The sequence below is a fragment of the Oenanthe melanoleuca genome, chromosome 3 (genome assembly GCF_029582105.1).
Source record: "Oenanthe melanoleuca isolate GR-GAL-2019-014 chromosome 3, OMel1.0, whole genome shotgun sequence".
NCBI classification, from domain to species: domain Eukaryota; kingdom Metazoa; phylum Chordata; class Aves; order Passeriformes; family Muscicapidae; genus Oenanthe; species Oenanthe melanoleuca.
In genome coordinates, this window is record NC_079336.1 from 100994267 (window position 1) to 101021853 (window position 27587).

The following is a 27587-nucleotide window of genomic DNA, read 5'->3' on the forward strand; positions in this document are numbered from 1 at the left end:
TTCCTTTTTAATTTTGGAACTGTACCTCATGTATCCTTAATTTTATTTATTCAGATTATTTAATTTCACATAGGCCTAAATTGCACCTGGATCTTGGCAGCCAGACAGTTGGACAGAAAATTACTGATACAATTTTAACACCTCAGTGTTTGACAGAGGATATTGCTGGCCCAAAGGTTGTATTTTTTAATTATATTAAAAGAAAACTTCAAAATGCTTGTTTGTTTACTGAAAGCCATATTGTAATAAGGAGACCTGCAGGTAAGGTGTGAATCTGGGTTTTGCCATTTCCCTAATAGCAGGAGTTTTATTAAAACATTAAAGCATTGATTAAGAGGTGCTGTTTCTATTGAAAGGTATTATTCTTAATTCCTTTTGTTTTTTCCCTGGAGGGAATTAGTCACACTGTAGTATTTTTCTGAAGTAGAAGATAAAAACACTGATAAAATCACTTTGGAATCAAGGCTGGGTCATTATTTAAATATATGATACTGTGCCTATAAGGCTTATTTTTAATAAGAATGTAACTTTTTCTGCCTTAGCCACTTAGATTATAAGCTCTTGGGAACTAATTTTGCACTGTAATTCCCAGCACAGCCTTGGGCTCAGTGGTCATGAGGAGCTTCTGCTCTGTGGATAGGATTAATTTTATCATAGGCTAACCTCTTCCATACAGCAATGAGAATTTGGATTAAGGTCCCAGAAGCATTTTATTTGACATCTTTTCTGGGCAGAAGTGAGCAGGAGCCCAGTCCTGCTGGGGGTGCTGTCAGGAGCAGTCCCATGGAAATACAGGAACATCTTAATTAAGGAAGCAGAACTTGGTTCTTGGATGATGATCCACTGATGATCCTCACAAAACAGTTTTTATTGAAGTGCTCCATTTCTTGGGCTACCTAAAGATTTCCTAGGAAGTGCTGTAAAAATAATAAGATCATTTATACCTCTCCACTTAAGCATTCTCAGCTCCAAGTGGTTTTCCTGTTGTTCTAATCCAAACATTTCTGTTGTGGGCATTACTGCTGACATTGGGGTGTTTTTCATGTGAGACAAACACTTGGAAGGGATGTGAAAAGGGTGAAAGTGTCTTGCTCTGTATTCCCTGAAATGATGCTGAACAGTCTTTGTTAGTATCAAGACCTGGAACCTTCTTTTTAACACTTTTTCTGAGTACAAAGGTGTGTCAGTAAAGTGAGATGGATCAGCAATCAAACTGTGGAGACCTTCCTATTTCAAGGTAGTGCTTGCCAGGCATAAGGTTTTGGGTTTTTTTTTTTTTTTTTTCCATGTTCCTGTCCATGTTTTTATGGCAAATTGTGAAAACTCACAGGTTTGTGATGGATAGGTGGCTTTTCCAGGTGAGTTCACCCAATTCCTAACTGAAACTTATCCATGAAGAAAGTCTTACTTTACCAATAGAAAATCACTTCTGTGGACAGTATAAATTATGGTTCCATGAGACATATTGGATTTTGTTGTCATTGTTCTCATGAAAACCTGTATTGATCTTCTGCTACTTCTGTTTTAATTGAAGAAAAACTGTGCACTTTATGCTCAGAAGGATCCAAGAAGGAAAAAGGGATTACTTGGAAATTCAAATGAAAGAAAGGTAATAAAGCCAAATTTTTGCCATTACGTTAATTGTAATTAAATTGTGGTTGGCAAATCTGCTTTTTGTTCTTCCTAGAAACAGCAAGCAGGGGCACGTGCTGGCATGCAGCTTGTGCTACATCTGAAGAGTGAAATTCTGTTCATTTCAAACTGACTTTTACTGGTGCAAAATGAGATTTATAAAAGCTCCCTAACACCAGAGTAAATTTGAGGCTATTTGTTACTCATGAGGGACAAGACTGCATAAAAATTCACCTCAATTCTGCTGGTGGTTATTAATTTTTTTAATTTGTTTTTAATTGTTTTGCTTCTGCTTCCGTTCATCTGCTACAAAAGTCTTAGTGTATTCTTCATCTTCTCAAAAATTAAGAGTTATATTTCCTTTTCTGCTTTTATCCTTGATATCTATTGATATATAAAAGAGGAAAAATCATTGTTTCTTCAGTTACTCTGTGAAAGCTTCTTAGAAAAACAGGTTTACTGCCTAAGAGCTCTAAAATTTTGTGTTTAGAAGTTTTACGTTTGATAGAACTAAAGAGTGTAAGCTGGGGAAAAAAAAAACCAAATTAGTTACCCACTTAATAATCCCACTTTTTAATTATTTTTGAGATGAGGTGAAGGGTTAAGAGAATATAGTATTGATAGTATGGATTATATCTTCTAGGTATCCCTTGCTTTTTAATAGATACTCTCAGAGAATTAAACATGGCAGTTTGCCAACATTTCCACTTCTTGATGACATCAGTGGTAACAAAAGGCTCATAGTTCGTTATTTATTTGGTCTGCTGAGAAAACTGATTGCTTGGAATAGCACCACTCAGTTTGTCTCGTGCTGGGAATCCCATCTTAATAAAATACCTGTTCAAGGAATAGGTGAAGTGAATGTTGCATGTTCCTTCTTGGAATGTTTGTGAGCTTTTGCATCCTTAAGAAAATATTTTCTCCATCACACCAAGTAAGTCTTTCTGCACAGTTGGTGCCAGCTTTGAATTCCTCAAAAAGAGAGTGATAAGTAAACAGCATAAAGCTCAAGCATTTTTATCCCCACTGTGTGTTCCTCTTTAACACTGTGCTGTGCCTGTCCCAGGGCTTTACCTGCATCTCCTTTAGGAGTGGCAGTCTGGAGAGGGGAACTCTCAGTGGCACAGGCTCAGTCTGTCCATGTTTCAAGGGGTTTACTCTGGAACAGCCCTTTAGTCCTTGGGACCAGCTTCCCCCTAGTGGTTGGGATGCATCTCTTGGCAGGCTTGATCCGAAACAAATCCAGTTTGCATTTTTCCAGAGCACTCCAGGTGTGCAAGGCCTGTCTGCCCAGCACCTCAGTGAGCATTGGGAATGTGGGTGGATATTATTTCTGCTTTAGGGATGGAGAAGCAGAAAGTCAAAGTCACTGTCCTGCCACCCCCCAGTGGGTCAGAAAGAGAAGCCTGAATTCTATTTTCCTGCTCTGAGTAATTCCTGATTCTGAGTAGTCACTATATCCACCACCTTAAACTTTGTATACCAGTCCCTGCTCATTATTGAAGAAATTCCTCTTTTCCATGTCTCCTCTTTCCTCCATAGCTGTTAGACCTGTTCTGGAGAAGGAAGCAGCAAAAGAAAGGGACACTTAAAATCCTGAAACACTCTAGATGTCTGGCAGTGAGACAATATTAATGAAACATGTAGCTGTGTGTTTAGAAACTCAGTAAAACTCTGCCATTTCTCAATGATCCAGAAGAACAGCTTGTTCTGAAAAAGGCATTTTCTAACTATAGACAAGTATCAATTCTATTACTGACTGGATTGATTCCTTCCCCTGCTAATGCATCTGCTGTCCTGCTAAGGTGACTCTGACCTGTAACTTCACTTCTTTGGTGGAGGGTGTGAAGGAAATTGGTGTTTTTTCACAGTTCTGTCAATGTACAGCCACTGCTCATCAATGTTCTGACACATCAGTTGTGAAAACCACTGATCATCCCCAAAGTTCCCTCATTTCTGCTCATTTAAGCAGCACACCACGCTATTCTAATTTTCTCCCATCACTCAAATACATGAAGAGAATTAAAGCAGTCAGTCTTGGATACTCCCTGATGAGCTTTTTGTCTCTCACCACAAATTTCATGGTTCAAAAGCTGATGAGCTTTGTGTCTTTGTGGGGATCCCCACACTGGAGTGAACTCCAGGCTCCCCTTGCCTGGGAAGCATTTGCCAGGACTGCTGATGTGATTAAGCAGCTGGCAGGAACTCCAGAGCAGATGAATTCCAACCTTTGGAATTCCTTAAGGGAGTGGTTGGAGTGAGTGCGAAGTCAGCCTTGGGTTTTTGAAACATGGTTTAAATTTTCTTTAAATTCTTTATTTTAAAGAATTCCAGAGGTTTGAAGATGCTTGTAAACCATCCCAGCAGGAAGACTGGGGAGAAGAGTATTCTCTGGGTCAGAATATTCCCCTACAGCTCCAGGGAGGAATCCTGAGGGAGAGAGAAGAAGTGAAGAGCTACAGTCTCCAGTGGCCTCAGCAGAGAGATACAGAGAGCCCTGAGCATGAAACTTTGCTGCAGACCTGGAGAAAGATGGATCTGTTCCATATCCCACACAGCTGGAGAAGGGGAGGCACTCAGCCTTTGGACTTGGTGAGTGCTGTGGCTGCCAACAGCTCCCTGCTTCAGAATGGAAGCAGCACTGCACTTGGGCAGAGCCAGGGAGGGGGAAATACAGATGGGATTTCATTAGCAGTAATGGACTGGCTAAGGAAGAGTTCTTCATGTTGACAAGATAATGTACAGCTGTAATATAGTAAATTTCTACAGCTGCTGGGGGCTCTGGTGTCTTCCTTGTGGGACATGCCCAGCTATAACATTTATTTTCAGTGTTCAGAATGAGTCCTGAGGAAGATGTGGGTGAGATCCTGTTTCCATTGTAGCACCCACTTCTCTGGCAAGGACCCAACTTCCCACCTCACTTTTTCAAACAATTGCTCAGACTCCTGATGCTGAGCAGAAAACATTTAAGCTGTTTTTCAGAATGAACATTTATCAGGAGATGTCTTTCCCCCTTCCCAGGGCAGAGTATTAATTAAATTGGAGGACTCAAGAGCCTGTCTGGAAGGGGTTCTGGGTGGAGAGGAGATGCAAACCCAGAGGACCAGCATGAAATGCAGCCAGATGTTCTTCTGAAATGTAAGAGTTAAAAATCCAAGCTCAAAAGGACAAAGAAATGGAAGAAGGGAGAAATCTTGATTCTGGAAAATGAGAAGCTGCTTGTCAGAGGAAATGTGGATGTGTGATGCCAGGGTGGGCAATTTTCTCCCCAGTTCCTGTGCTTCCTCTGAGGTAGTTTGACTTTTGAAACATTTGAAATAAAGGTGACTTGCTGTTTGTTTCCTGTACTGGGAAAGATGGAATAGGAAGAAGGGGGCAGATTTTGCACCATTAATGTTGCAGGAGTAGAGGTGTTTCCTTATTGCCTGTTGATATTGAAAACAGCCTGAAATGTCTTTTTAGCTTTTTACTGGGAAAAATAACAGGAATATCAAAGAATCATATTAGGAAAGAAACAAGCAGCCTCAATGTGAATTTTGTGTTTGCTGTGGTGTGAAGAGAAATACTCATGGTGGCAGTGAAGATGAATTCTGGGGATATAGGTAAGATCCTAATGCTTCCATGTTCTCCAGGGATGTCAGCTTGCAGGTCACAATTCTGGTCTGGGACTAAGGGAAATGGATAGATTAAAAGAAAAAACAAAAAAAACCAAACTCTAACATGACAGATCCTGAGAACTGAGCTGTAATTCCTGTAGTTTCTGTGCTTGAAAATGTGCTGTTAAGTGCTGTTCTGCCACACATCCCTCTTTTATCAGGCTGGGATCCAGGCCTGACCAGCAGTTGGTCACTGAACATCTGCCCCAGTGTGAAATGGACAAGTTTATTCAGAGAGCTGAGGTGCTCCAACAAGTCACCCTCACTTCCCTGACCTGCAGAGCTTTCCAGTACTCTGGAGCACTGGGATATGGTTGGAATTGTAGTCTAGGAAAATGTTACCCCTGGAACAGCTCTGTCAACCTCCAGCAAGTCTCTTAAAACCTGCAGTGCTGGCCCAGGCATTCAGTGCAAACAAAGCACAAGCTGCTGCAGCACATTTGTGCCAGGGTTTCCTGATTCCAAGTGCAGTCAGATATGGCCTAAAATGAACCATTGTTGTAACAATGACAAGAGAGGCTGGGGTGAAATTCATGTTATTTCCTGCAGAAAGAAAAGAGTTCTATTTTTAACTATTTTCCCCTTAATCTTACTATTTTGTTCTGGCAGTGTTTATAGTAGAGAGTACAATACTTCTTGTTATGATTGTTCTTTGTGTGTCTGGGATATAAGTAGATGTTCTGCAGCAAATTGTCTGGGATACAGAGTCCAAAGAGATTATGCAGCAGGAAGTTCTAAAAAAAAAACCCCAAACCTTTACACAATCCCCCACTCACTCCCTCCAAAAAGCTATAACCCAAACAAATAAAAACTCAAAAAGACTGTCATAGTTCCAAAATAACTGTAAAAAAAATGTGTGCTAGGCTTAAAACAGAAGGCTGGGGGAAATGATTGTCAGATCCCTCTGTGCATTTGAGAACTGATTTATGTACATTAAACAGAAAATAAGAAACACACTTGGGCTGTGCTTGTGTGTTCTCACTGAGACAAATGAACAGCTCCTCTCATTCTTTGCTTCCCCATCTTTATTAGCAGTCATCTGATCTTCCCTTCTGCTTCCACTAATCCTCACCAAAATGGCTGGAAAGAACTTCTGTTGTGGTCTGGAGTGTTTTCCTGAGATTATTTCTACTATTTCAGCAAGCTCAGTAGAGTTACTGGATGCTCAGAAGGACTTTTTGATCTGAACTAAACAAACCTTGGACCCTGTTCAACAGTAAGTAGCCAGGACAGAAGAGAGGCACTGCTCCCTGTCACCTGAAACAAACTTTAAATTAATTTCAAACAGTTCTTTGAAACCAGACATAGGTAAAGGATAAAAAAATCCAGCCCTTTGTTCTCATTTATGTATCCACAGCCATCTATGCACAAATTGCAAATAATTTATCAGGCTATGATCTTTTCCATTATTTTGCAGGGTGCTTCCTGAAGGAAACAGCAGAGCTGGAGGCTTGTGTTGAGTGGGTGATGTATGAAAGGGGCTTGTGGCAGTGAGTTAGGATGGAGCACAACTCACAAATAAAAGGGAAACAGATTTTCAGTGTCTCTGTGCCATGGTTTAGATAATGTGTTTTACTGAGGTTTTGATAAAATTGGTGTTTATAGAAAAATCCCCAAATCTAACCCCTTCATGGAAACTACCTGGTTATTGCAAGATGATTTGTGCAAGTAGACAAATTTGGATGTGCATCTTCTTTGGATAATTTTATGCTCTGATCTGAGAAAGCTTCAGGCACCTCATCTACAGACTTGGCTCTTTTTATCCTAATATTTGCCCCTTCCAGAATTTCTTTTGCCTGAGGAATTCAAAGCTTTTTACAGACTTTGTAGAGTTTTCTTTGTCAAGACACAAGACTTGAGAGAACAGGGTGAAAGCAGTGCTGGAAGGTCCTTGTGTACCTGGATGTTCCCCACTTGGTTTCCCTGCCCCTTTGGATTCCATCAGCAGCAGGGAGTGGAAATTCTTTTGGGATGTGGGAGCTCTGACTCTAAAAGAAGAGTTCTGCTCTACAATAACATCTTCCAGGGTGAATTTTACTGTCATTTAGTGTGCAGTCACAGGTAACCAGTGCAGAGTTCTGCTGTCAAATGGGATTTTGGAATTTTCCATGTTTTGGAACTGTTGGCTCTGCATTAGGGTGGGAGGGCAGAGACCTGAGCTGGGTGTGGTGCTGCCTGTGAGGTGTCTGGGAGAGAATTGACTGTTGCATGGAACTGAGCAGCTTTTTCCAAGTTACCCTTTACACAAAGTTCAATTACCCAGGAGTTGTGTGGCTGTTTGGAAACTGAGAGCTTTTTCTGGGCAGCACTGAGCTGCCTTTCAGTGGGAAAGGGAGGAAAGGGAGCTGTGGGAACAGGAGGGGCTGTGTGCCAGTTCTCAGGGTCAGGAACAAGCTGGAGCAGGCAAACAGGTACCCAGCCAGCTCCACCAGCAGAGTTAAACTCAGCCTCAGCTTGCTAGGCCTGAATTAAATCAGCATTAGCAGAGTGCCAGGAGAAGGAAGGTTTCACTCAGGAATAAAATGAGTCTGGTTAACAAGCAAGGGACATAGGGAGCACTCAGTGCCCTGGAAGTCTCACAGTTTTGCAGTATCAGAAATTTCATGAACCCATTGAAAAGTGTTTGCTAGGAGTGGATGTTTTGCAGTGGCACCATGAGCAGCCCCTGTGTGTCAGTCAGATGAGCTGCAGCACCTGGGGCTGGAACTCTGCTGTGCAATGTTTGCAGCCACATATTTGGTTAGAAAACTCAGAGTTCAAAACCCCAAACTGGTCCTTTTCAAGGGCTGTTGTCTCACACTCAGCTGTTTGTGTGGCCCTCCAGTGCCAGACCTGAGAGATCATTGAGAAGCTGGGATGGTGCCCTTGGCAATTCCAGTACCTGGGGCATAAAGGTGTTACAGGATGGAGCTCCTCAGAGCAGAGCTTAATCAGAATGACACACACAAAAAGCTGATTTTTGATGGTTTGTTTTTACTGCTTATTACAAGCATAATCTGTGTGTCTTTTATTCATCTTAGAAAACGTGGGATGGCATAAAACACACATGAAAAAGCACAGCAGGTTAACCTGAGAACCAGGCACACCTGCAAGTGTGAAAAGCTTTGTCTGAAATCATCTAAATAATGTGGTTTGTACCAATTCATTATCCTGACAACCAGAATTTCCTGGCTGTGTTGGTGGAGGGGTTGCTACAGTTAATCAGCAACCTGCCTAATCTTACTAACCTTCTTATTGTAACCTGCCTAACTATTGTGTAATCTCCTTATGGCACTAAACCCTGACAATTAGTGGCAAGTTTTGAGCTGTGTAGGTGCAAATATTCTTGTTTTCAGTCCTGTTAACAACTACCTTTGTGCTCACAAAATAAAACATGATCTCAGAGTGTTAATTATCAGAAAATAAGAGTATTTCTTGCCTGCTAACATATTCCCCTCTGTGCTACAGCCACGTAAGCACGAGGGGGATTGTCCCCTGGCTAATCCTGGGATGCAGTTCCATGGGACAGGGATCATCACTGGCCACAGCTGATGGGGGGCAAGTCCTGCTGTCCCTGTCACCTCCTGACCTTCACTCATGTCTGGGTGGTTTCCTTGTCCCTGGTTTCTCTGCCCTGATTTCTCTGCTCCATCTGACTGCTGTGGTTTCAGTAGACAGGAGAGGCAGGAATTTTTCTGATAGTATTTGTAAGTCTTAGTTCATTCCTCAAATACCTGGAATTCCTACGGAAGAAAGAAGCAATTTTAAGTTTTGCTGGAGTATGCAAAGGTTTTTGTTTGTTTGTTTTCCTAAAGCCAAGTAATTGCCAAAAGAGAGGTAGAACTGTAATTCCACTGAAGGGTAAGGAGCACAGAGACCAAACTGTTTTTAATTTTACCTCATTTTAACTAATTAATCTGATTTCATTATTTTAATGTTTGTAAGCCAGCAGCTGTCACATCTTGAAATAACATACTAGACAATATTCCTGGACAAAAATATTCTGTATACAGCTTATATATTTGAGGGCAATGGGACAGACACACTGTTAGAAATAATTTTTAATACTATATCTTGATTTTTAGACTATTTTCTGCCAAGCTCAGACAAATGTTTTGCTTGCTGCCATTAGAGAAGCCTTGAGGATTCTACGTGAGACCATAATTAATTTCAAAATAGGGATGGCTGTAAACATTTCTTTCAAGAATTTGAATTCTTCTGTTATTGCCTTCATCTGGAGCAGCTGTAAAGGGTAATGATGTAATAATTTTCTCCTCAGAGGAAAAGGGAACATAACCTGCTTGGTGTTGTGATAACTATTTACAGGCAGGAATGCTTTCTAGACGAAGCAACATTGTAAATACAAAAAATGCTTCAAAAAGCACAATAACCCAAATTTCTGGCCTCTTATTTCAGAATATAAATATAATTATTATATAGAAACACTATTCTTGCACTTCAAAATTATTTCATACTACAGTTCACATGCAAAGTTACCCCCTTCTTCCCATGTGGTATTTTTAATCCTTTTTTCAGATACACCTCACTCATTTTCTTTGCAAATTTTTGAACGTGTTTCTACTTTTGTGCTGCCATTAATTAAAATATTAAAGACAGAATATTCAGTAATCTGTGAGAAACTTTCCTCTTCCTTTCCCTCCTGCTAGGTGGGTTCCCTGAAAGCATAACTCATCAGCATTTCTCCTCTAATGAGCTTTGTGCCTGAAATTGCTTCCATTACATCACTTTTGGATTTTGATTTTCATCTTAAAGTTGTTGGGTTTTTTTTAATACAGTTTTGGGTTTTTTCCCAGTGCTCTCACCCTATTAGTTATTCTGGATTCTCTACATTTAAATCATCCTCCTTACAAAATAAAGGAGAAAAAGAGGTCAAATCATGACTTGGTTTTTAGGCCAGACTATTTTTCATCTCCTGACAGGTGTACGTGGCTCTTCTTTGTTTAAAATATTTTTTCACTGCTGTACTTTGCTTCACAAGGTTTAATTCACCCTGACCTGTCTGTCTCCATTTCTATTCTGTCATCTCTGATTTTTCTTTGCTTTTTAATTCCTTATTGGGATGTTTATCCCTTTATGTTTGTAATGCAATTTCTGAACAGCTTTTTTGACTTAAATCTCATTATCCTCCCCTTCTGAAAAGCTCTGCTGCTCAAAGTGATTTCCATAAGTGGTTCCTTTAATACCTCAAGGTTTGATCTCCCATTCATGAGGATCTTTATTTTCCTACAAATAAGTTGGTTTCTTTAAGATCTTTGCTAGCAATTTAAGTCCTAGAAATGTTTCCTGGAAATCTTGGGAAACCATAATAAGCTGGATCTCCTTAGTCCACACAGTTCTGTTTTTCTTTTCCAGAAATACTAAAAAAGCTGAGGTATAACCTCCAAAAGCTGTCCTAACTCTTTCTGGTTATATAATATTAATCATGTTCATTAATTCTGTTATTATTAAGGTTTATATTTAAAATATTTAAAAACTCAGTGACAAATTCAATCTAAATTATACACAGGTTCCCAATTCCTTCTAAAACCTTAAAAAGCCTTGATTTTGCTACTTTCTCTACGTTCAGAGGAAATTTTAGTGGTATTTTTAATCCCTATCTTAGTAGTTCAACAATTATCTATTTATTCTTTTAGAACACTTAGTTGAGTGCTGTCAAATCTTAGAAAGAGATTTGACTTTTTTACTTTGAAATCACTTCAAATAATCTGAGAAAAAGACCATAATTTAGAGCTCCTCTGCCTTCTTTCAGAAAATGATTTGATTTCCTAGAGACAAGTACCAGTTATGTGTGATTGGTAATTGTACAACTCTTCAGAATTACAAACACTGACAACTACAAGCAAAATCTCTTGTGAAGCAAGGATTAATATTTTCACAGATATTTAATTCAAGTTTTTAAAAAAGTTTCAAATTCACATTAGTTATGTTCACACTTCAAAAATAAATAAGAATGCTTAAAAAACTTCCAAACATGGAGAAACTGTGTAACAAAATAAGGAGGAAAAAATAGTAACAGGTTTTTTAGCAAGAAAGTCAGTAGGAGAAGGTACTACTGATAAAATGAAGAAAAACAAATCCCAAATATTATTTTGAGAGTTTTTGTGGAGTAGCTGAAGTCCTGAGTTGCCAGTGTGTAAGAAGAGGTATTAAAGCACTTCCTTGCATAGTTTCATACAATTAGAGTTACCTGAGGTAAAAAGATTCCCCTTTTCCAGGGATAAAATGGCAATTCCTGCTCCAAAATCTTCCCTGGCTTTGCCAGCCCATGGGAAGAGCTGGATATGAGCCCTCAGTAGTTACACAGCACACTGTGTAATTCATTATTAAACCATGAGGTTGCAGCTCATTTTAAGAACAGAGGTGCACCCATGTCAGAAAAGTGCAATGAAGAAGAGTGATACAAAAGGAAATTATTTTCTTGGTGAAAACTACAAACTTGAGCTTTCTTACTGGAAAACAAACACAATTCCTGCACTAGCAGGTCCCTTAAACTAAGAGGTAAAACTTCACAAAATTTTGGATGTGTAGCAAAGCACCAAATTCTTTTTCTGGTGTCTGTTCCACAGCCAGCACTGGAAGAGGTTCCTGAGTGCCAACCCTTCCTGTCAGTCCCCTTCCTCTTCACTGGGCTTCTCCTGGGAATCATCACTCTCATACTCCTCATCCTCATACTGGGAGGCACCCTCAGCTTCAGGGTCTGACTGAGCTTCCTCTTCCTGCTCCTGGGACCTGCCAGACCAAGAGCTGGGCCTGGACTCATCCTCCTCTTCCTCCTGGGAATGGTCAAGAGATGGGTCTGCCTTTGCTTCCTCTTCTTCCTCCTGGGAATGATCAGGAGATGGGCCTGCCTTTGCTTCCTCTTCTTCCTCTTCCTCCTGGGAATGGTCAAGAGATGGTTCTGCCTTTGCTTCCTCTTCCTCCTCCTCCTGGGAATGACTAAGTGATGGGCTGGACTTTGCTTCCTCTTCTTCCTCCTCTTCCTCCTGGGATTGACCAAGTGATGGGCTTGACTTTGCTTCCTCGTCCTCTTCCTCCTCCTCCTCCTCACTGTGCTGGCTGGATTCAGGCTCAAGGACATCAGGGCTGGCTCTGGCCTCATCCTCCAGATCACTGCACTGCTCATCTGGGGTAGAAGTTTTGACACTTTGTCCCTTCTCTTCCTCCTCCTCCTCCTCCTCCCAGAACTGCTCATACTGGGGATTGTCACCAGGTGCTTCCTCAAAGGATTCCCCTTTTTTTGCTTTAACCTTGATGACTCTGAAAAGACAAATTGCATGTGGGGTTTTATTTTCTGGGAAGATGCTTTCCAGGAGATGTTAAACCACCTTTATGACAAAGCCTGGTAGTCTTGACTGGGGTGGAACTGGGGAAGGAAAAGGGAAGGGGGGACACAAGAGTCTCTTTTCATGCTAGAAAGTAACTCAACAGTATTGCCTATATATTCCAATTTTTAAAAATATTCTGTACCCTTTTAAATCATAACACCAAATAGGTACTAAAAACTATTTTTAATAGGTTCATTTAAAAAATTTAAAATGTAAAGGTAGTGACTTACAGCAACCTGCCAGAATTTTTTGATGAAAGGAACAAACAAGAAATGTATTTCTTCATTTTTCTTTGAAGTGCATTATATAACATAACCAGCTTGGCTAAGCAGCTCTTCTCTATTTTATTAAATAATATTTAATTTAGGAAAAGCAATCAAAAATACATACTAATGCTAACATACCACGTAGTCAGATAGTTCCCTGGGAAATACTGAAAATCATTAAAAAACCCTTACATCTACACATGAAAAAAATTCTAATTATTAGATATGCAGTGGGTAAAAAGAAAAAGCCTTCAGTCATCTGTACCTTTTTCTGACAGCAACAGAGGTAAAATCTCCAGCACTGGAGAACTGCAGTGATTTGGCTGCTTCTCCTTTCTTCGAAACAAACTCTGGGCAGATCCCCAGTTCTCTCAGTCTGTTTGAATAATACTTTTCTGCAGCTATTCTGGCATTTTTCTGTAGAAAAACCACAATGGTTAAATGTTATCTAATGCATTAAATGCCTGGCTTTTGGTACTTTTATTTATATTAACCCTCTGATTCATTCATTGCAGCTGACAAGTGGAAAAGACTATTCACTGCAGGTAAGAATGGCAAAAAAATACTTGAAAATTTTATACCAGATTTTACTTTTTTGCACCAGCAATATTTGGTTGTGGTCAGAGTTACTCATGTTGTAACTGAACCACACACATTTACAACAGTTCTCTCTTCCCTATGCAAGCATATCTCAAAAATTACTGATATTTATTTGGACATGGGGAAACAGAGATTGAAATGGATGAATACTGCCCTGAAAAGTGTTTTTGAAGTATCTTCTAAAAATGTCAGACTACAAATATCTTATTCAGTATCAGTCAAGATTAATTAGTATTTTAGAAATAAGGCAACCTGAGCAACTCTTTCAAAAAGCAATGGCATTTGTTTTACTCTTTTTTCCATTTCTTGCAATTCTTGCAAATATTCCTGCCTTCTCTGCCTCTCGCTGTTCCTAAAGGAGACAGAGTACAAGAGAAACAATTATTAATTTATAGCACAAGGAGCAATTTTCTACAGCAGTTAAATTGCTCATAACAAATTAAATGTTGTCATACTTCAAGATACATAAAAGGTACTGAACAATTCATCTCTGAAGGAGTCAGTTTGGCTAAGCAGAGGCAGGTCCTGGAGTTAAATAGAGGCTGAGTTTGGATTCTTGGTAAAAAAAATTTGGATACTTAAGGGGTTTTACATGCTGATTTCATACAGATTTTCCAGTTGTTCTAAGCAAAATTAAACAGAATACACTAGAGGAAATTAAGAGCATTAAATTAAAATCAGTACTTTTGATGATGAGAATCTTGCTACTTTAGCACCTGATCACCTGAGAGAGGTGGCCATGTTCTGGATCATGGAACACTTTTTTCCTGAGTTGTTTTGTCAGGGGCCCAGTCAATAGAGCAGGATAATGAAACTGTTGATTTTTAATTGGAATGATCTCTGGGATCACAGGGAGCATTGGATAATCCAGGTGGAATGGGTTGTAACCCTTCCTCAGGGTGGGACAGGCAGATCTGGCATTGCAGGTCAGACACTTAAGGGTAAGGATGAGCCCAAGGGGGGGGGCATTTTACACCTCTGCTTCCTCCAGCCTCTCTCCCTGACCATCTCTGAACTCCTCACCATGCTGGGAAGTGAACTTCCCTGCTGCTCCTTGCTTTGAAAGAGCACTGCCACTGCCAGACCTTATTGGCCAGCTGTGCTGAACTGAGCATTTTCAGGTTAAACACTTGTACCAGCCTCTGCATCACCACCAGGGAAGTGATCTTGCTTTGCAACAGCAGCAGTTTACACCCAGACAAGACTCCTGAAATCTGATCAAGCTGTAATGTGAAATTTCCTGTGGAATGAACTCAAATCACATCTACAATCACATCTACTGTCTCTCTTAATTCTCCACCTACTCTGACTCCAGTTGTTTTCTGTTTCTATCCCAGAGTCAGCAGATCACACACGAGGACACAGGGATTATAAAGCTCCTGTTATTAACACTATGCCAGGTTACTGGAAATTAGGATTTGTGCTTGCTGCCCAAGAATCTTGCCCAGATGTGAAGCAACAGGGGCAGAGCAGTCAGTGCCTCTCACCATCCCCATGTAACAGCACCTTAAACAGATAACACTGCAGCAATACCACCATGCCAGGCCAGACCACAAACCTCACCAAAGGCCTGTTCAAACAGGATCAATGCTTTTTAGGATTAGAAAAGCAGAAAGGGTTAAATTAGCCCCAAACACGAGGCCAGGCAGCAGTGATGGGGTTAGGGCTGTGTCAGAGCTGGAGCCACGTGGCAGCTTACAGCTTACAGAAGGCTCTGTTCTTCCCTGTGTGCTCAGTCAGACACAAACAGCCTTTGCATGGCATCTCTACTCCAGGGAACCTCGGATCCCCCTCCTCCTGAACACCAGCAGCTTCCTCAGCCACTGCTGTTACACTGTGAAGTTAAAATATTCCTGCTTTAATTTCCCTCTTCAGTGGGGGCCTGCTGGGACAAAGAAGTGAATTGTGAAATGTTCACTGCTGCACCAAAGGTGTACCAACAAAAGTGCAGAATCCAGTTCTGCAAGGATATTCTGTATCCACACTGTTCCCTTTCCTTTTCATTTTTATTACCTTTTTTTCTTTAGTTGATACATCAATGGAGAAAACACTCTTTTGGAGGACTCTTCTGTTACTGAATCTCTACTAATCTAATGTGGAACATATATATATATATATATAATATATATAAGCTATATATATATATATAGCATATATATGTATGCTATATATTTCTGTACTCTGAGTTCAATATAGGTTGGCAACAAATTCCCAGTTGAAATGCTAAATTTGGCCACTTTTTAACCAGCTGCTTGCACCATAATTAATTTACCACACGTGAGTATCTAAACTTAGACTAAGCTATTTTTTTTACACATTGTATGTTTAACATACAGTGCAATCCCAAACCTCTCCTCCTCATTGCTGAATGAGGTGTTCAGGATTCAGGGGAATGCAACAAAATACCTGAATGTTTTTAATCTGGATTTAGACATCTGAGCCAGGCTCTGATGTGGGTCATTGGCCTCAGCCCGAGCCATCACAATTTTCTGGAATTTTCTCGTTCTTTGTTTCTGCTTGGTTCTGTTCCTCTTTTGTTGTTCTTCCAGCTTTCTCTTTTCCTCAAGGGAATTCCTGGTGGGGAAAATAAACTAAGGCTGAATTGATTTTAAATCTAGAGCAAGACTTCAAAGGAAGCTTTGGCAAAGATGATTCCAAAGAGAAAAACAGGGTGAAAACAGAGTTGCTATGAGATGACACAAGGTATTTTAAGGGATTCAGGATATCCTGGGAAACAGCACAAATTTGTCTTCTCCTTAGGGACATGCTGACAAAAATGCACTAGTGTTCCTCTAACAGTAATAAATACTAATGAAGTCCCATATTTAAATATTTGAAGATTTATATTATAAGCCCTTATATTAACAAATTAAATCCTATATTCACTGCATGGAAGAATTAACTGCATATATAGAAATACCAAAAATAACTCCAAATAAAATACCAAATATATACCAATACAAAAAAAAAATCAATCTACTTTTCAAGAATATATAAAGTAGAGCATCTCTAAGTACCTCAAGGCTTGTAGCCGTCGTCTTGTGGCTTCTGTGTTTTTGGGAAACTTGGATTTTCCTCTTCTCAGGAGATGTGGGTTTGCCCCTGACTGCCCCATCTGAGGCTTCCTTCTCAGAGAGGCAAATGGCCACCGTGTTTCCTTCAATGTCTCTTCATCCTCTTGAATGTCCTTCAGGATCTTGTCCTTGTTTGAGGGAATGTAGGAGGTAAAAAGGTGGAAAGGCTCACAGACTGTGAGGGGTTTCACTTTTTTTTGTTGCAGGAGGCGTTCCTGGAATTTCTCATGTAGGAATTCAAAATCAGGAATGCTTGGTTTGATTTTGGGTTTGTGCTCAGTGCTCTTGTGTTTCTTGTTTTTGTTGGTCTCTTTTAAGGCCAGTCTGCTGTTGGGTACACTTGAATTTCGTAGCAGCTCCTCTGCTCTCATCCTGATCCTGATTTCCCTGTAAAGCTCCTTCTCCTTTAGCTTGTCATTGTAATCTGGACTATAAACACATTTTGGGACCGGTCTCGCTCTGAACACCTTGCTTTCACTTTCAGGCGGCAGAACATCTTTTAACTGCATTTTCCTGGTTTCTCTCCTTTGCCTCTCTCTCTCAATGAATTTGAATGGCTTTTGGGAAGCCAGGAGCCTGAGTTTGCTCCTCTCCCTGACGGACCTCCTGCGCTCCTCGTCGCGCTGCACGATGTCGTGGTAGAGCGGCAGGAGGACGGCGGCGGGCACGGGGTTGGCTCGGAACTTCTTCTGGCACTCTGCCTCCTCCTCCAGCTGCTTCTTCAGTAAGTGATTCTCCAGCTCAATCCGTGACTTGGACTTGACGTTCTGCTCCTTCTTCTGGGCTTCCCTGATGGTCATCTGGAAGGGCTTGGGCACGGTGATTCTGGGAGACCACACCTTCTGTTTCTTGGGCACCTTCCTGCAGGGTGGTGGTGAGCTGGGCAAGCTGTGCTTGGCACGGGAGATGTAGTCTTCCAGGGAGAACCCATCCCACATTTTTTCAATCTGCTGCCTAGCAAACGAGGATGATCCAGTTTCACTGCTGTTTTCTTCAAACACTAATTCTACCTCAGACGTGTCGGATACACTTGAGTCCAAGGGATCACTTAAGTCTGAGTCTGAAAAGGATTTGTGCAGGTTAATAGGCTGATATGAGCTCTTGTCCCAAGTTGGCCTTGAAAATAAAGGGAGAAAAAAAAAACAACTTGGTTTGAGCCAGTCCAAGAGTGATGCAAAGCCAGTGATTTGTATTTGATTGAAATTCCTTCCACTCTAAGGAATCATTGCTAGAAACAAAAATGAATAAGCTGAGGGTGGACGGAAGGGAAAAGAGCAGCACACAGGGCACTCAAAGATCCTGGTTTTAGTGCTGATCACCAAGTCACCACTTCCTGACCTGGGAAAGGCCCTGTGCTTTCCTAAATGTGCTGCCCAATCACTGCTGCACACCCACCTCTAAACCTCAGAGACCATTAGCAAGGTAATGAGCATTTCCATTATCAAAACTGACTTTTCTCTGATTATCTCATTATGAAAGATGGGGAGTGTAACACTATAGCCCAGAGACACACCCTGCTGTTTTACAGATGCCTGCAAAGCATTTGGGAATCTTCAGCTAAACAGTGCCCCCAAACTTACCTGGAGCACTTTGGACAGGTGTCATTTCTCTTATCTAAGGCTTGTACTCCTTTTAAATAGGGTTTGTTCTGATACATGCTTTCCAGTTTTGCCATGGTCTCCATGTGGGCATTCTTCAACTCTTCCAGCTTCAAGTAATACTCTTGATTTGAATTGTACATTTTGGAAAAGTCTATCCAATTGTCACAGTCTCTCTTTGAAGGGGAGGTCTGCTCTCTGTTGATATTTGAATCCAAGTCAAAGCCATCCTAGAAGAGATGTTTGTAAATTTTTTTCTGCTAGAAGGAAGGGGAACAAGGTTCTTAACATTGCTTTGTCCTAATTAAGTCTAATGAATGGTAAAGTAACACAAAATAGAGATACCTGTTAATGTATCTACATTAAAAAATGTTAATGCAGAAATACATGGAATAATCTTAGTGCATATTAATTTAAATCCTAAGGGTCCTATTTAAAGCCTGTAAAAATTCCCAAGTCTGCCCTGTAATTAATATGTTTATAACAGGAGATATGATCAAAAGGACTTATCAAAAGAAAAAAAAAAAACAAAACTATTTTGTAAAGTGTAATTTTTCGTTGATTACTATGAAGCTCTAAAAATGCCTTTATTTTCAAGCAAACAGGACCTCCTAGTCCCATAAGCACTCTAAAAATAAGTCATTAGAGATGTGGTGCATAAATGTTTATTCCATTTCCATAGGTTCCTGTGAAATGACTGGCATTCTGCACAGCTTATATTTCCAATACTGTTTGGCAGTTTGCAGCTGTGTGCAGTTAATATTCTTTAAGTATTCTTAAAGCTTACACAAGTCAGAGAAGTTATTAAAGCCAGGTTAGTCAGCATGACAAAAGCTTCATTTTGTTCTAAGCAGCATGTTTCAAAAAGTCATGGGCCAGTTTCTTTATAAAATAAATCGGAGTACTACTTTTCCACAGAGGGGTATTTTCATAAGCTTTGATATTACAACAATAACAGAAAAAAAAAACCAACAAAACAAACTTGTTTATGTTTTGTCAGGTTTTCACTGAAAAAAATCCTTAAGTGTTTTCACCCCAGCAGTGACCTCATGCAATGGGAATTACGGGATGGAAGCAGCGAATTTAAAGCGCCCACAGCATCCTCCGCCTCCCTGAATCTGCTGCTGCCACCAGATACATACACATACGTACGTGTATATATATACGTATATATCTGGTGTATAAAGGTGTATAAACGCAGTTTCTTTTCCCGACCCACGGAACGATCGCAGCCTCTCCCGGGCTGGGCACAGCTCTCACACCCGCGCTCCCGACGCCGCGGTGCCACAAGCTCATTAAGGGATCGGCGCTGCAGCAGGGCCACCTGCCAGCTGTCCCCGTGCGAGTCCCTCGTACCGGGGGAGCAGAGACCCCTCGCCGAGCAGCGCCCGCACCCCCGGCCGTGCCCCGGTACCTGCGGCGCTCCCCGCTCGTAGAGCGCGGCCGGTGCCCGTGTGCGCGGGTCCAGCGGCGTGCGGAGGCACAGGGCGGCCAGGCGGGCGGCCCGGTGCGCGTCCTCCATGCCGGCAGCGGGCAGAGGCGGAGCGGGGACAGCAGGGAAGGCGGAACCCGGGCAGCAGGCAGAGGGGGAGCCCGCTCCGCCCCCGCGGAGGCGGCCCCGGGGCGGGAGCGCAGCCGGAGCGCGGCGCGTTAACGCCCGGCCCGAGCGCCCCGCAGCCGCTGCCCCTGCGGCTCTTCGGGTGCCTTGCTGCGGGGCTCTAGGTCTTACTGGAAAGCCCCCGATTTCTGCACCCTCAAGTTATTAGAGAAGCTTTTTCCGTCTTGAAGTTTGTACTTCGGGTAAGTAATTGCAGGGTAAGGTTAAACCATGATTAACAGGAATACTCTGTCCTAGGAATATTCTATCCTAAACCAGGATAAGTAGGAATATTCTGTCCTAGGAATACGCTATTCTAAACTAGGATAAGTAGGAACAATCTGTCCTAGGAATATTCTATCTTAAACCAGGATAAACAGGAATATTCTGCCCTAGAAATATTCTATCGCAAACCAGGATAAGGAGGAACATTCTGTCCTAGCAATATTCTATCCTGAACTAGGATAAGCAGGAATATTCTGTCCCAGAAATATTCTATCCTAAACCACAATAAACACGAATATTCTGTCCTAGGAATATTCTGTCCTAAATCAGGAGCAAGGTTCTGCCTCTCCACACAAATGCTGGATGGACCTCTTTGCTGTAGTGAAATTACAAATTCTTTTTGTGATGAAATCACAGAGAATTGTAGTTCTTGTCAAGAATTGCAAGTCTGTGATAATGGGGGATGAAAGCTTTAATCATAGTACCCTAACTAAGAGATCATTGTTGGATGTGATCCTGTGGGGTAAGGCACTATTTGCAATTTTAAACAGGCAATGAATAATTAATGCAGAGCATTAATGCCCAAATCGATTGTCTAATTTATTAATTAGTAGTTGAGTCATTCTGTTTGTTCTACTTAGCAAGTCACAACAGCAGGTCAACACCATGGTGGAAAATTTAGTCAGAAGCTCCAGCTCCAACCAATCATGAATGGAAATGTGAGAAGAAATGCATGAAACACTCCTTTAAACATTAAGAGGAATCAGGTTGTTTCAATATAGCAATAATGGAGATGAAAGGGTTAATTTAAGTCAGGCTAAGAATTAGAAGTTGGAAAGTTAATTTGCATTATTGTAGAATTACAGAACTCTCAACAGCTTTGGGAAAACCAGTTATTCTGGGGGCAGGGGGAGGAGACTGTGAAGAACAGCCTTTGTAGGGCTCTGGATCATGTGATGGCATCAGGATACACTGCAGAGCAAGGAATAGGATGTGCTCCCACTGCAAAGACCCTCCTCCCGTGGAGCCTGGCATCACTGAGGGCAGTAACTCCACTCACTTAGGGAAAGCATTGGGAGAAGTAGTTCAAAGCTAGCTAAGTGTTAATAGAGTGCACTTCAAAGGCGTTTTTTGAATACATCACAAGAGCTGACTGCATGCCTTAAACTTTACAGCCATAAAGAAAAGCAAATGTAACAAAACCTAACACATTCTAACAAAATTACACAGCGAAGCGTCAGGTAGACTACTGCGTGTTTATTGATAAAACAGTATTTTCTTTTTGAAAACAAACTGTTTTTTAAGTTAAACCTGATCAAAGTACATCAGTCTTGGTGGAGTTTAAGACAATTCACACAGGCGCTTTTGGTGAGGAATCCATATTCCAGCTACAGGGCAGGAGCTCGAGGCCATGGTCCCCACCTCTCTGCTCAGCTTATCCTCGAGTGTTCACCTGCAGGGAGGACACACAGTCAGAAGAAATCAAAGGATACATCACACTTCCTTCTTTGTTTAAAGATCCTGGGCTCTTAGAGACTCGAATTCCTTGCTTTGTGGTGCAGTATTTATAATGCATTTTATTTCAGCTGCAGTTATTAAAAGGCTGAATGGTCTTAAGCAGCACACAAACTGAGAATACAGTCACTGCATTTTGAAGCACAGCAAATGACTGACAATATATCCTGGTGCTTGTGAAGGAAGGGTAACCCAAACCACGATGCCAACACCACTCACCACATCATCAATCTTAAGAATGCTGCGCACGGTTTCTGTGGCGAGGGTCAGAGCACTCAGAGACACCAGCAGAGGCTGCACAACCAGCTCCTCCAGGATGTTGGAAATGCCACCCTAGGGGAACAGGGAGCCTTCACTATGTGAAAGACAGCATGTTTTCTTTTAGCAGAATCCTGAGGACAGTCAACTCCTAGACTAGCACAGGGCTTTCACCTGCAACAGGGGCACTGCAGCACATATCTTCTCTCCCCAAGCATTTGACAGATCTAGTCAAGAATCAGCCAACAGAAAAGGTCAACAATGCCAGTTGAGAAAAAGCTACTCCCAGTTTATGACCACCTTCCACTGCAGATCCTACTAATGGATCATTCTAAATGGATTTACTGTTGTGGATGAAACACTTTTGTAGAGATGTGAGATGTTTCTTGTCCTGTGGGTACAGCATTTAATATCTGCTACCATCAGTGCTCAGGGTGAGTTTCTGAGAGAACAAGCTGTAATTTCCCTCTGCTAATTTTAGGGAGGCTACCACTGTGAGACACCACCTTGCTCTCCTCCTAGTCCTGCCCTAAGGTTTAGCATTTCCCCTGTAACACCCAGGTATTCTAACCCCTCTTTACCTTTCTGACATTAATGCCAGCTGTTTTCTCTCCTTGGGCATGTCTGTTTCTGAGCTCTGTGACTGTGGAGATGGGATTGAGCCCCGCATTCTCAGCCAGGGTGGAGGGAATGACCTCAAGTGCATCCCCGTAGGCACGGACACAGTAGGACTCCATCCCCTTCAGCGTCCGCGCGTACTCGTTCAGCCGCAGCGCCAGCTCGATCTCCGGGGCTCCTCCGCCAGCAATCAGAGCCCTGAGAGCACAGGAACCACCAAACCTCACTGCACAGCACTGCACACACACTCAGCCTTGGTGTCACTCGCTAACCCAACAGACATTACCTTTTCTTCACTAAGCACCTTATGACACACAGGGCATCGTGAATGGAGCGCTCAGCTTCCTCCAGGACCAGTTTGTTGGACCCACGGACCACGATGCTCACAGTTTTCCCAGGGTTTGTGCAGCCTGTTATCTAAAACATAAAACCAAATACTGACACTGGAGAACAAACAAAAGTTTGGGACAAAAAGGCATTGCCTTTGTTACTTTCAAACTGTGTAACAGCACTGATGTCTGGCCAAGCAAAACCACTGCACTGCCAAAGTTGGTGGCTACTCAGAGCTTAGAAAAAGGTACTTAAATGCAATAAATTCCATAGTAAAAACCAAAACTACCAGTTATTCAGGTATTAACATTCTGCCCCTCACTCACCTTTATTAATTTCCCAGAACCGTTCAAGTTGACCTCCTCTGCCAGCTCAGCAGAGCCCAGCATGTCAGGGGTGAACTGGTCAATATGAGCCACAGGCTTAGTTCCAATTGTCTGAAAAAATAATGGGAAAATAATTAATTCAGAGGCTGACTGCAGACTCAGCAAGAACACTGAATGTTCTGCATATGACAGTAAAATGCAGAAGGGACTGTGCCTTCTGCATCTGTCCTGAATCCTCCCATAGAAGTGGGACTGTCCAGCCGAGTAGGAATGTTTTTTGGGGAAATGTCTGTTCTTGTATTATAGTCAAAACATGAAACTTGTGAAAATGTCACAATAAACTGGTCCTGGCTGGGCAGTTAATTTTTGGGTAGATTTTAAATACTACTGCTCATTTACATGACCCACCTTACCTTACATATAAACTCAATGTCCTCTCTTTCAATGTCTTTAACCACCATGATCTTAACTTTGTTCAGAAAATGGAGGGCCAGGTCACTGAGAGCATCCCTGAAAACAAGAGGGAAAGTGTCAGTGCTCAAATTCTTCAGAGTACAAAGCAAGGATGTCATCAAACTCTAAATATAGAAGGTGCTGGTGCTTTCTAAAGGTACAGCCACTGTTACTGTGCCAAGTGTGACTGTGTTTGGCTTCAGTTTCCCAAACAGTTCCAACTGTGGCCCCAAGCACTTGAAGAGTCGGTGCCTGGGCATCAACGTACCGCAGGATGGACTTCTGAATGAGCAGCACATTGCAGCCAGCCTTCTTGATCTGCTTCACCAGGTTCAGGATGTAGGCTCTCTCCTCACGCAGCACCCTGTCCATCTGAGCGTAGTCAGAAACAACAATCTGGTTGTCCATCTATCTCAAATAAAAAAAAAAGAGAAAAGCAAGTCTCAAAATGTGCCACGTTATTTAACGTAAGATGCTGTAATTCTAAACAAAGAAGCATAACAGTAAAATATTATTCGAGACAGTTCAGGTATCACCATTTAAATTTAAACAATTTTAACATAATTTAAAATTTAAATAATTTTTCTTTATACCCACTGTAATTTTTTTTAGGACCCAGTAGCCCTTTGCTCTAGTTTTGGCATAAACTTGACACCAAAGCATTTGTTATTCTATTTGCTTGTCCCAAGTCCTAGAGCACGAGGCTTTGCTCTAGCCACAGCCTGACTTACATCTGTCTTTGGAGCAGACAAGCAGAACTGAATGAGGCCAATTTTGGCTTTTTCCACTCTGGTTACGCCGGTATTCGCCACCTTCTGAGTCAGGACGAGTCCCTCAACCAGTTCACAATCATCAATTGTGCCTCTGGAAACAAACACAACCCATCACTGGAGCACTCTGGCAAACTGAGCTCACAGAGACAAAATCTGACTAATTACAAACTGTTTCTTACCCCAACTTCTTAACAATTTTAATATCTCTGAGGTCCACACTATTGGCTGTACTTGGGTCAATCACCTTCATCACTGCATCAACACTCATTGGAGAAAGTAAACTGGAATACTGACACACAACCTAAGGGATGCAACAGTAAAAAAAACATGATGAGAGAGTTCACACTGATGAACAGCAATTTCACAGTATTCTCACTGAGCTTCAATATTTGATGTCAGAATTTTGAAACAAAGATGTCTTAACAAAGCATCTTAACAGCTGCTCCATGGCAAGGACAGAGCAGTGATTCTGGGGGGAGAACCCACTTAGGGATGTACAGAAAACAGAACTGCTTTTTCTTAGACTTGAAAGGCCTGGCTGGGCTGGAGCTGCCAGTCCAAGTGCAGCTGTACCTTGGAGTTGAGGGAAGTTGTTGCACTGTTGAGCAGGGTCTCCCTGTCACTGAGCTCCACAGGCTGGGCCATGTTGGTCAGCACCTCGATACCTTTATCCAGAGCCTTCTGGAATGACTCTGAAATGATGGTGGGGTGAATTCCTGTGCAGAGCATAAAGAAATGCCTGTTAGACACTTCACAGTTCAAACATACCTTGGTTTTTTTTTGTCTCTTAGTGTCTTTTCTTCACTATACTCAGGTCAGAATAAACTGAAGGCATTTCAGCAGAACATTCACCAGTGTATGACCTTCCTTATTATTTTCTGCTATTAAAACTGAGGGAAAAAGCTGTAACATTCCAAGTGATTTGTCCTCACAGACAAGTTCTGAACATTTCCATGACATCCCAGAAGCACTTTCTCCAAGTTCTCTTGGCATTCCTAAAGCTGCTGCTCTTCAGCTGATGCCTGTGAGGAGGCTGACACTGAATAAATTTCAGATTTCCAAACACCCTTTTCCCACAGTCCTGTATGAAACTCCTCAATTTTCCTGGAGTGTGGGACACACCCTTTATACTTCCAACTGATGACAGCTACTTAAGCTTCATCCCACACATGCAAGAGGACAAAAAGACTTCAGTACCTAAAGTTTCTGCATGTTAAATGAATATATTTACCTTTCTGAAGGAGTCTGGAACAGGCATCCAAAAGAGCTCCAGCAATGACAACAACAGAGGTTGTGCCATCACCAGCTTCAATATCTTGTGCTTTCGACAGCTCTACTAACTAAAAGAGAAAAGAAAAAGACAAAAGACAAAAAAATAAATATATAGAGTGCTGTTTACCTATACCCAGACACTTCTTTGGCCAAAATACAGCTATGGTACAACAAGTCAGTTACAGAAGCAAAGCTTAAATAACAGTTTGTAACTCTTAAGCACATGCCACAGTGAAAATAAATGTTCCTGGAGCACAATGCACAAAATTTCCTGCTCTGTCAGTATCCTGGGTAATGCTCCTCAAATCCACACAAAATGGAGAAGAAACCACTCACCATTTTGGCTGCAGGGTGCAGAACCTGCATTTGTTTCAGGATAGTGGCACCATCATTAGTGATTGTCACATCTCCCTTAGCATCCTGAATCTGGGAAAAAGGGCAGGAACACAGTTCTGATCAGCAGCTGCAAATCTTTCATTCAAGGCTCAAAATGTTTTTCAACATCATTCTCAAAACCAAGATGTCCATTTAGTTCCCACTTTCCCTTAAATACCCGAAACACGGGAAAGTATTAAGGTGAAAGATGGCATCCTCTGTATTATCTAATATTTTGAGAATTTAAAACACAAAGCTTACCATTTTATCCATTCCCTTTGGTCCAAGGCTCGTTCTAATTGCATCAGCAACAGCTGGGAAGAGAAGCAAATATTTGCAAGCTGGTCTAAAGAATTAGAAACACTCTATCATTTAATCGTGTATTCAAAAAAAAAAAATCCTCCCACTTTTAAGCAGTTCCCAGACTAAAGGATCCCAAATAATGGAATGATGCAAAACGCTGTAGTATCAGGGCTGATTTCCACTTTTTTTTTTTTTTTTTTTTTTTATTTTAAACAAATAGTATCTGACCACTTGATTCAGCCATTTTAAATCTGGGGAATGACAAAGGAACGGAACACAGCACGCAGCGCGCCGGGGCTCTTGTCAGCGCCCAATATCGCATCCCCTCCACACGCCGGCCCATCCCGGGCAGCTCCCAGCACCAAACCCATGGAATTCCCGCTCGTATCCCTGGGCACGGCCCGGGCTGTGTCCAGCACGGGGGATCCATCGCCCCCCGCCCCAATCGCGGCACACGCGGGGTCCGGCCCGCCGCCCCCCCGGCGGCTCCCCCCGCGGCCGCCGCACCTTTGCCGGCGGCGATGTTGCTGAAGCGGATCTGGGCGGGCTTGTCGCGGTCCTGGTAGGCGCCCTTGGCCTTGCTGCCGGCCCCGCCGGGGGCTCTGGCGGGCGCGTTCTCGGGCATGGCCGGGCCGAGCGGGACGCACCGGGATGGGCCCGGGATGCTTCCAGAACGGGGCCTTCCGGCCGCGCGTCACGCGGGGCTGCCCGACGCGCGCCTGCGCGCCGCTCAACCGCCCAGCGAAACGCCCCCTTCCACCTGCCTGCCGGCGAACGGCAAGGACGCCTATAAAGGAGCCGCGCGCTAGCTCGGGGGCTTAGGGGAGGTTTTCCCGCCTGACAGGGCCGGGCTTGTCTCGCGCTGTGCTTGTGGCCGCTAGGGGGCGCCAGGGCGCGGCTCGGGGGGAGTCCCGCCCTCAGCCCTGAGGGAGCCGGGAACTGAGGGAGGGATGGTGCGGGATGGGCTCACAGCTCACAGGATCCCGCCCTCAGCCCTGAGGGAGCCGGGAACTGAGGGAGGGATGGTGCTGGATGGGCTCACAGCCCGCAGGATCCTGCCCTCAGCCCTGAGGGAGCCGGGAACTGAGGGAGGGATGGTGCGGGATTGGATCACAGCCCACAGGATCCCGCCCTCAGCCCTGAGGGAGCCGGGAACTGAGGGAGGGATGGTGCGGGATGGGATCACAGGATCCCGCCCTCAGCCCTGAGGGAGCCGGGAACTGAGGGAGGGATGGTGCGGGATGGGCTCACAGCCCACAGGATCCCGCCCTCAGCCCTGAGGGAGCCGGGAACTGAGGGAGGGATAGTGCGGGATGGGATCACAGCCCACAGGATCCTGCCCTCAGCCCTGAGGGAGCCGGGAACTGAGGGAGGGATGGTGCGGGATGGGA

At 42.7% G+C, this 27587-nt stretch overlaps 2 protein-coding genes across 3 annotated transcripts; both read right to left on the reverse strand.

Moving 5' to 3' along the window:
- Positions 1-11133: 11133 nt before the first annotated feature.
- On the reverse strand, positions 11134-19907 carry FAM161A (FAM161 centrosomal protein A). 2 transcript variants are annotated; one of them, XM_056488796.1, is made up of 7 exons: positions 19566-19907; positions 18134-18381; positions 16497-17669; positions 15886-16053; positions 13732-13831; positions 13145-13296; positions 11134-12545 (listed from the first exon to the last, which is right to left on the reverse strand). In XM_056488796.1, the coding sequence occupies exons 1-7, from the start codon at positions 19671-19673 to the stop codon at positions 11894-11896; spliced, it is 2601 nt and encodes an 866-aa protein (XP_056344771.1). In that variant the 5' UTR covers positions 19674-19907; the 3' UTR covers positions 11134-11893. The 2 variants fall into 2 exon arrangements, with proteins under 2 accessions (XP_056344771.1, XP_056344772.1); XM_056488797.1 differs by lacking the exon at positions 19566-19907 and having other exon boundaries at positions 16497-17613; positions 18134-18254.
- A 1303-nt stretch (positions 19908-21210) lies between these two features.
- On the reverse strand, positions 21211-27031 carry CCT4 (chaperonin containing TCP1 subunit 4). The gene is made up of 14 exons (XM_056488798.1): positions 26704-27031; positions 26155-26207; positions 25855-25944; positions 25478-25586; positions 24820-24962; positions 24426-24547; positions 24205-24337; positions 23742-23881; positions 23434-23530; positions 23021-23131; positions 22651-22781; positions 22328-22562; positions 21708-21821; positions 21211-21426 (listed from the first exon to the last, which is right to left on the reverse strand). Exons 1-14 carry the CDS (start codon positions 26819-26821, stop codon positions 21409-21411), a joined length of 1614 nt encoding a protein of 537 aa, XP_056344773.1. The 5' UTR covers positions 26822-27031; the 3' UTR covers positions 21211-21408.
- Positions 27032-27587: the final 556 nt, after the last annotated feature.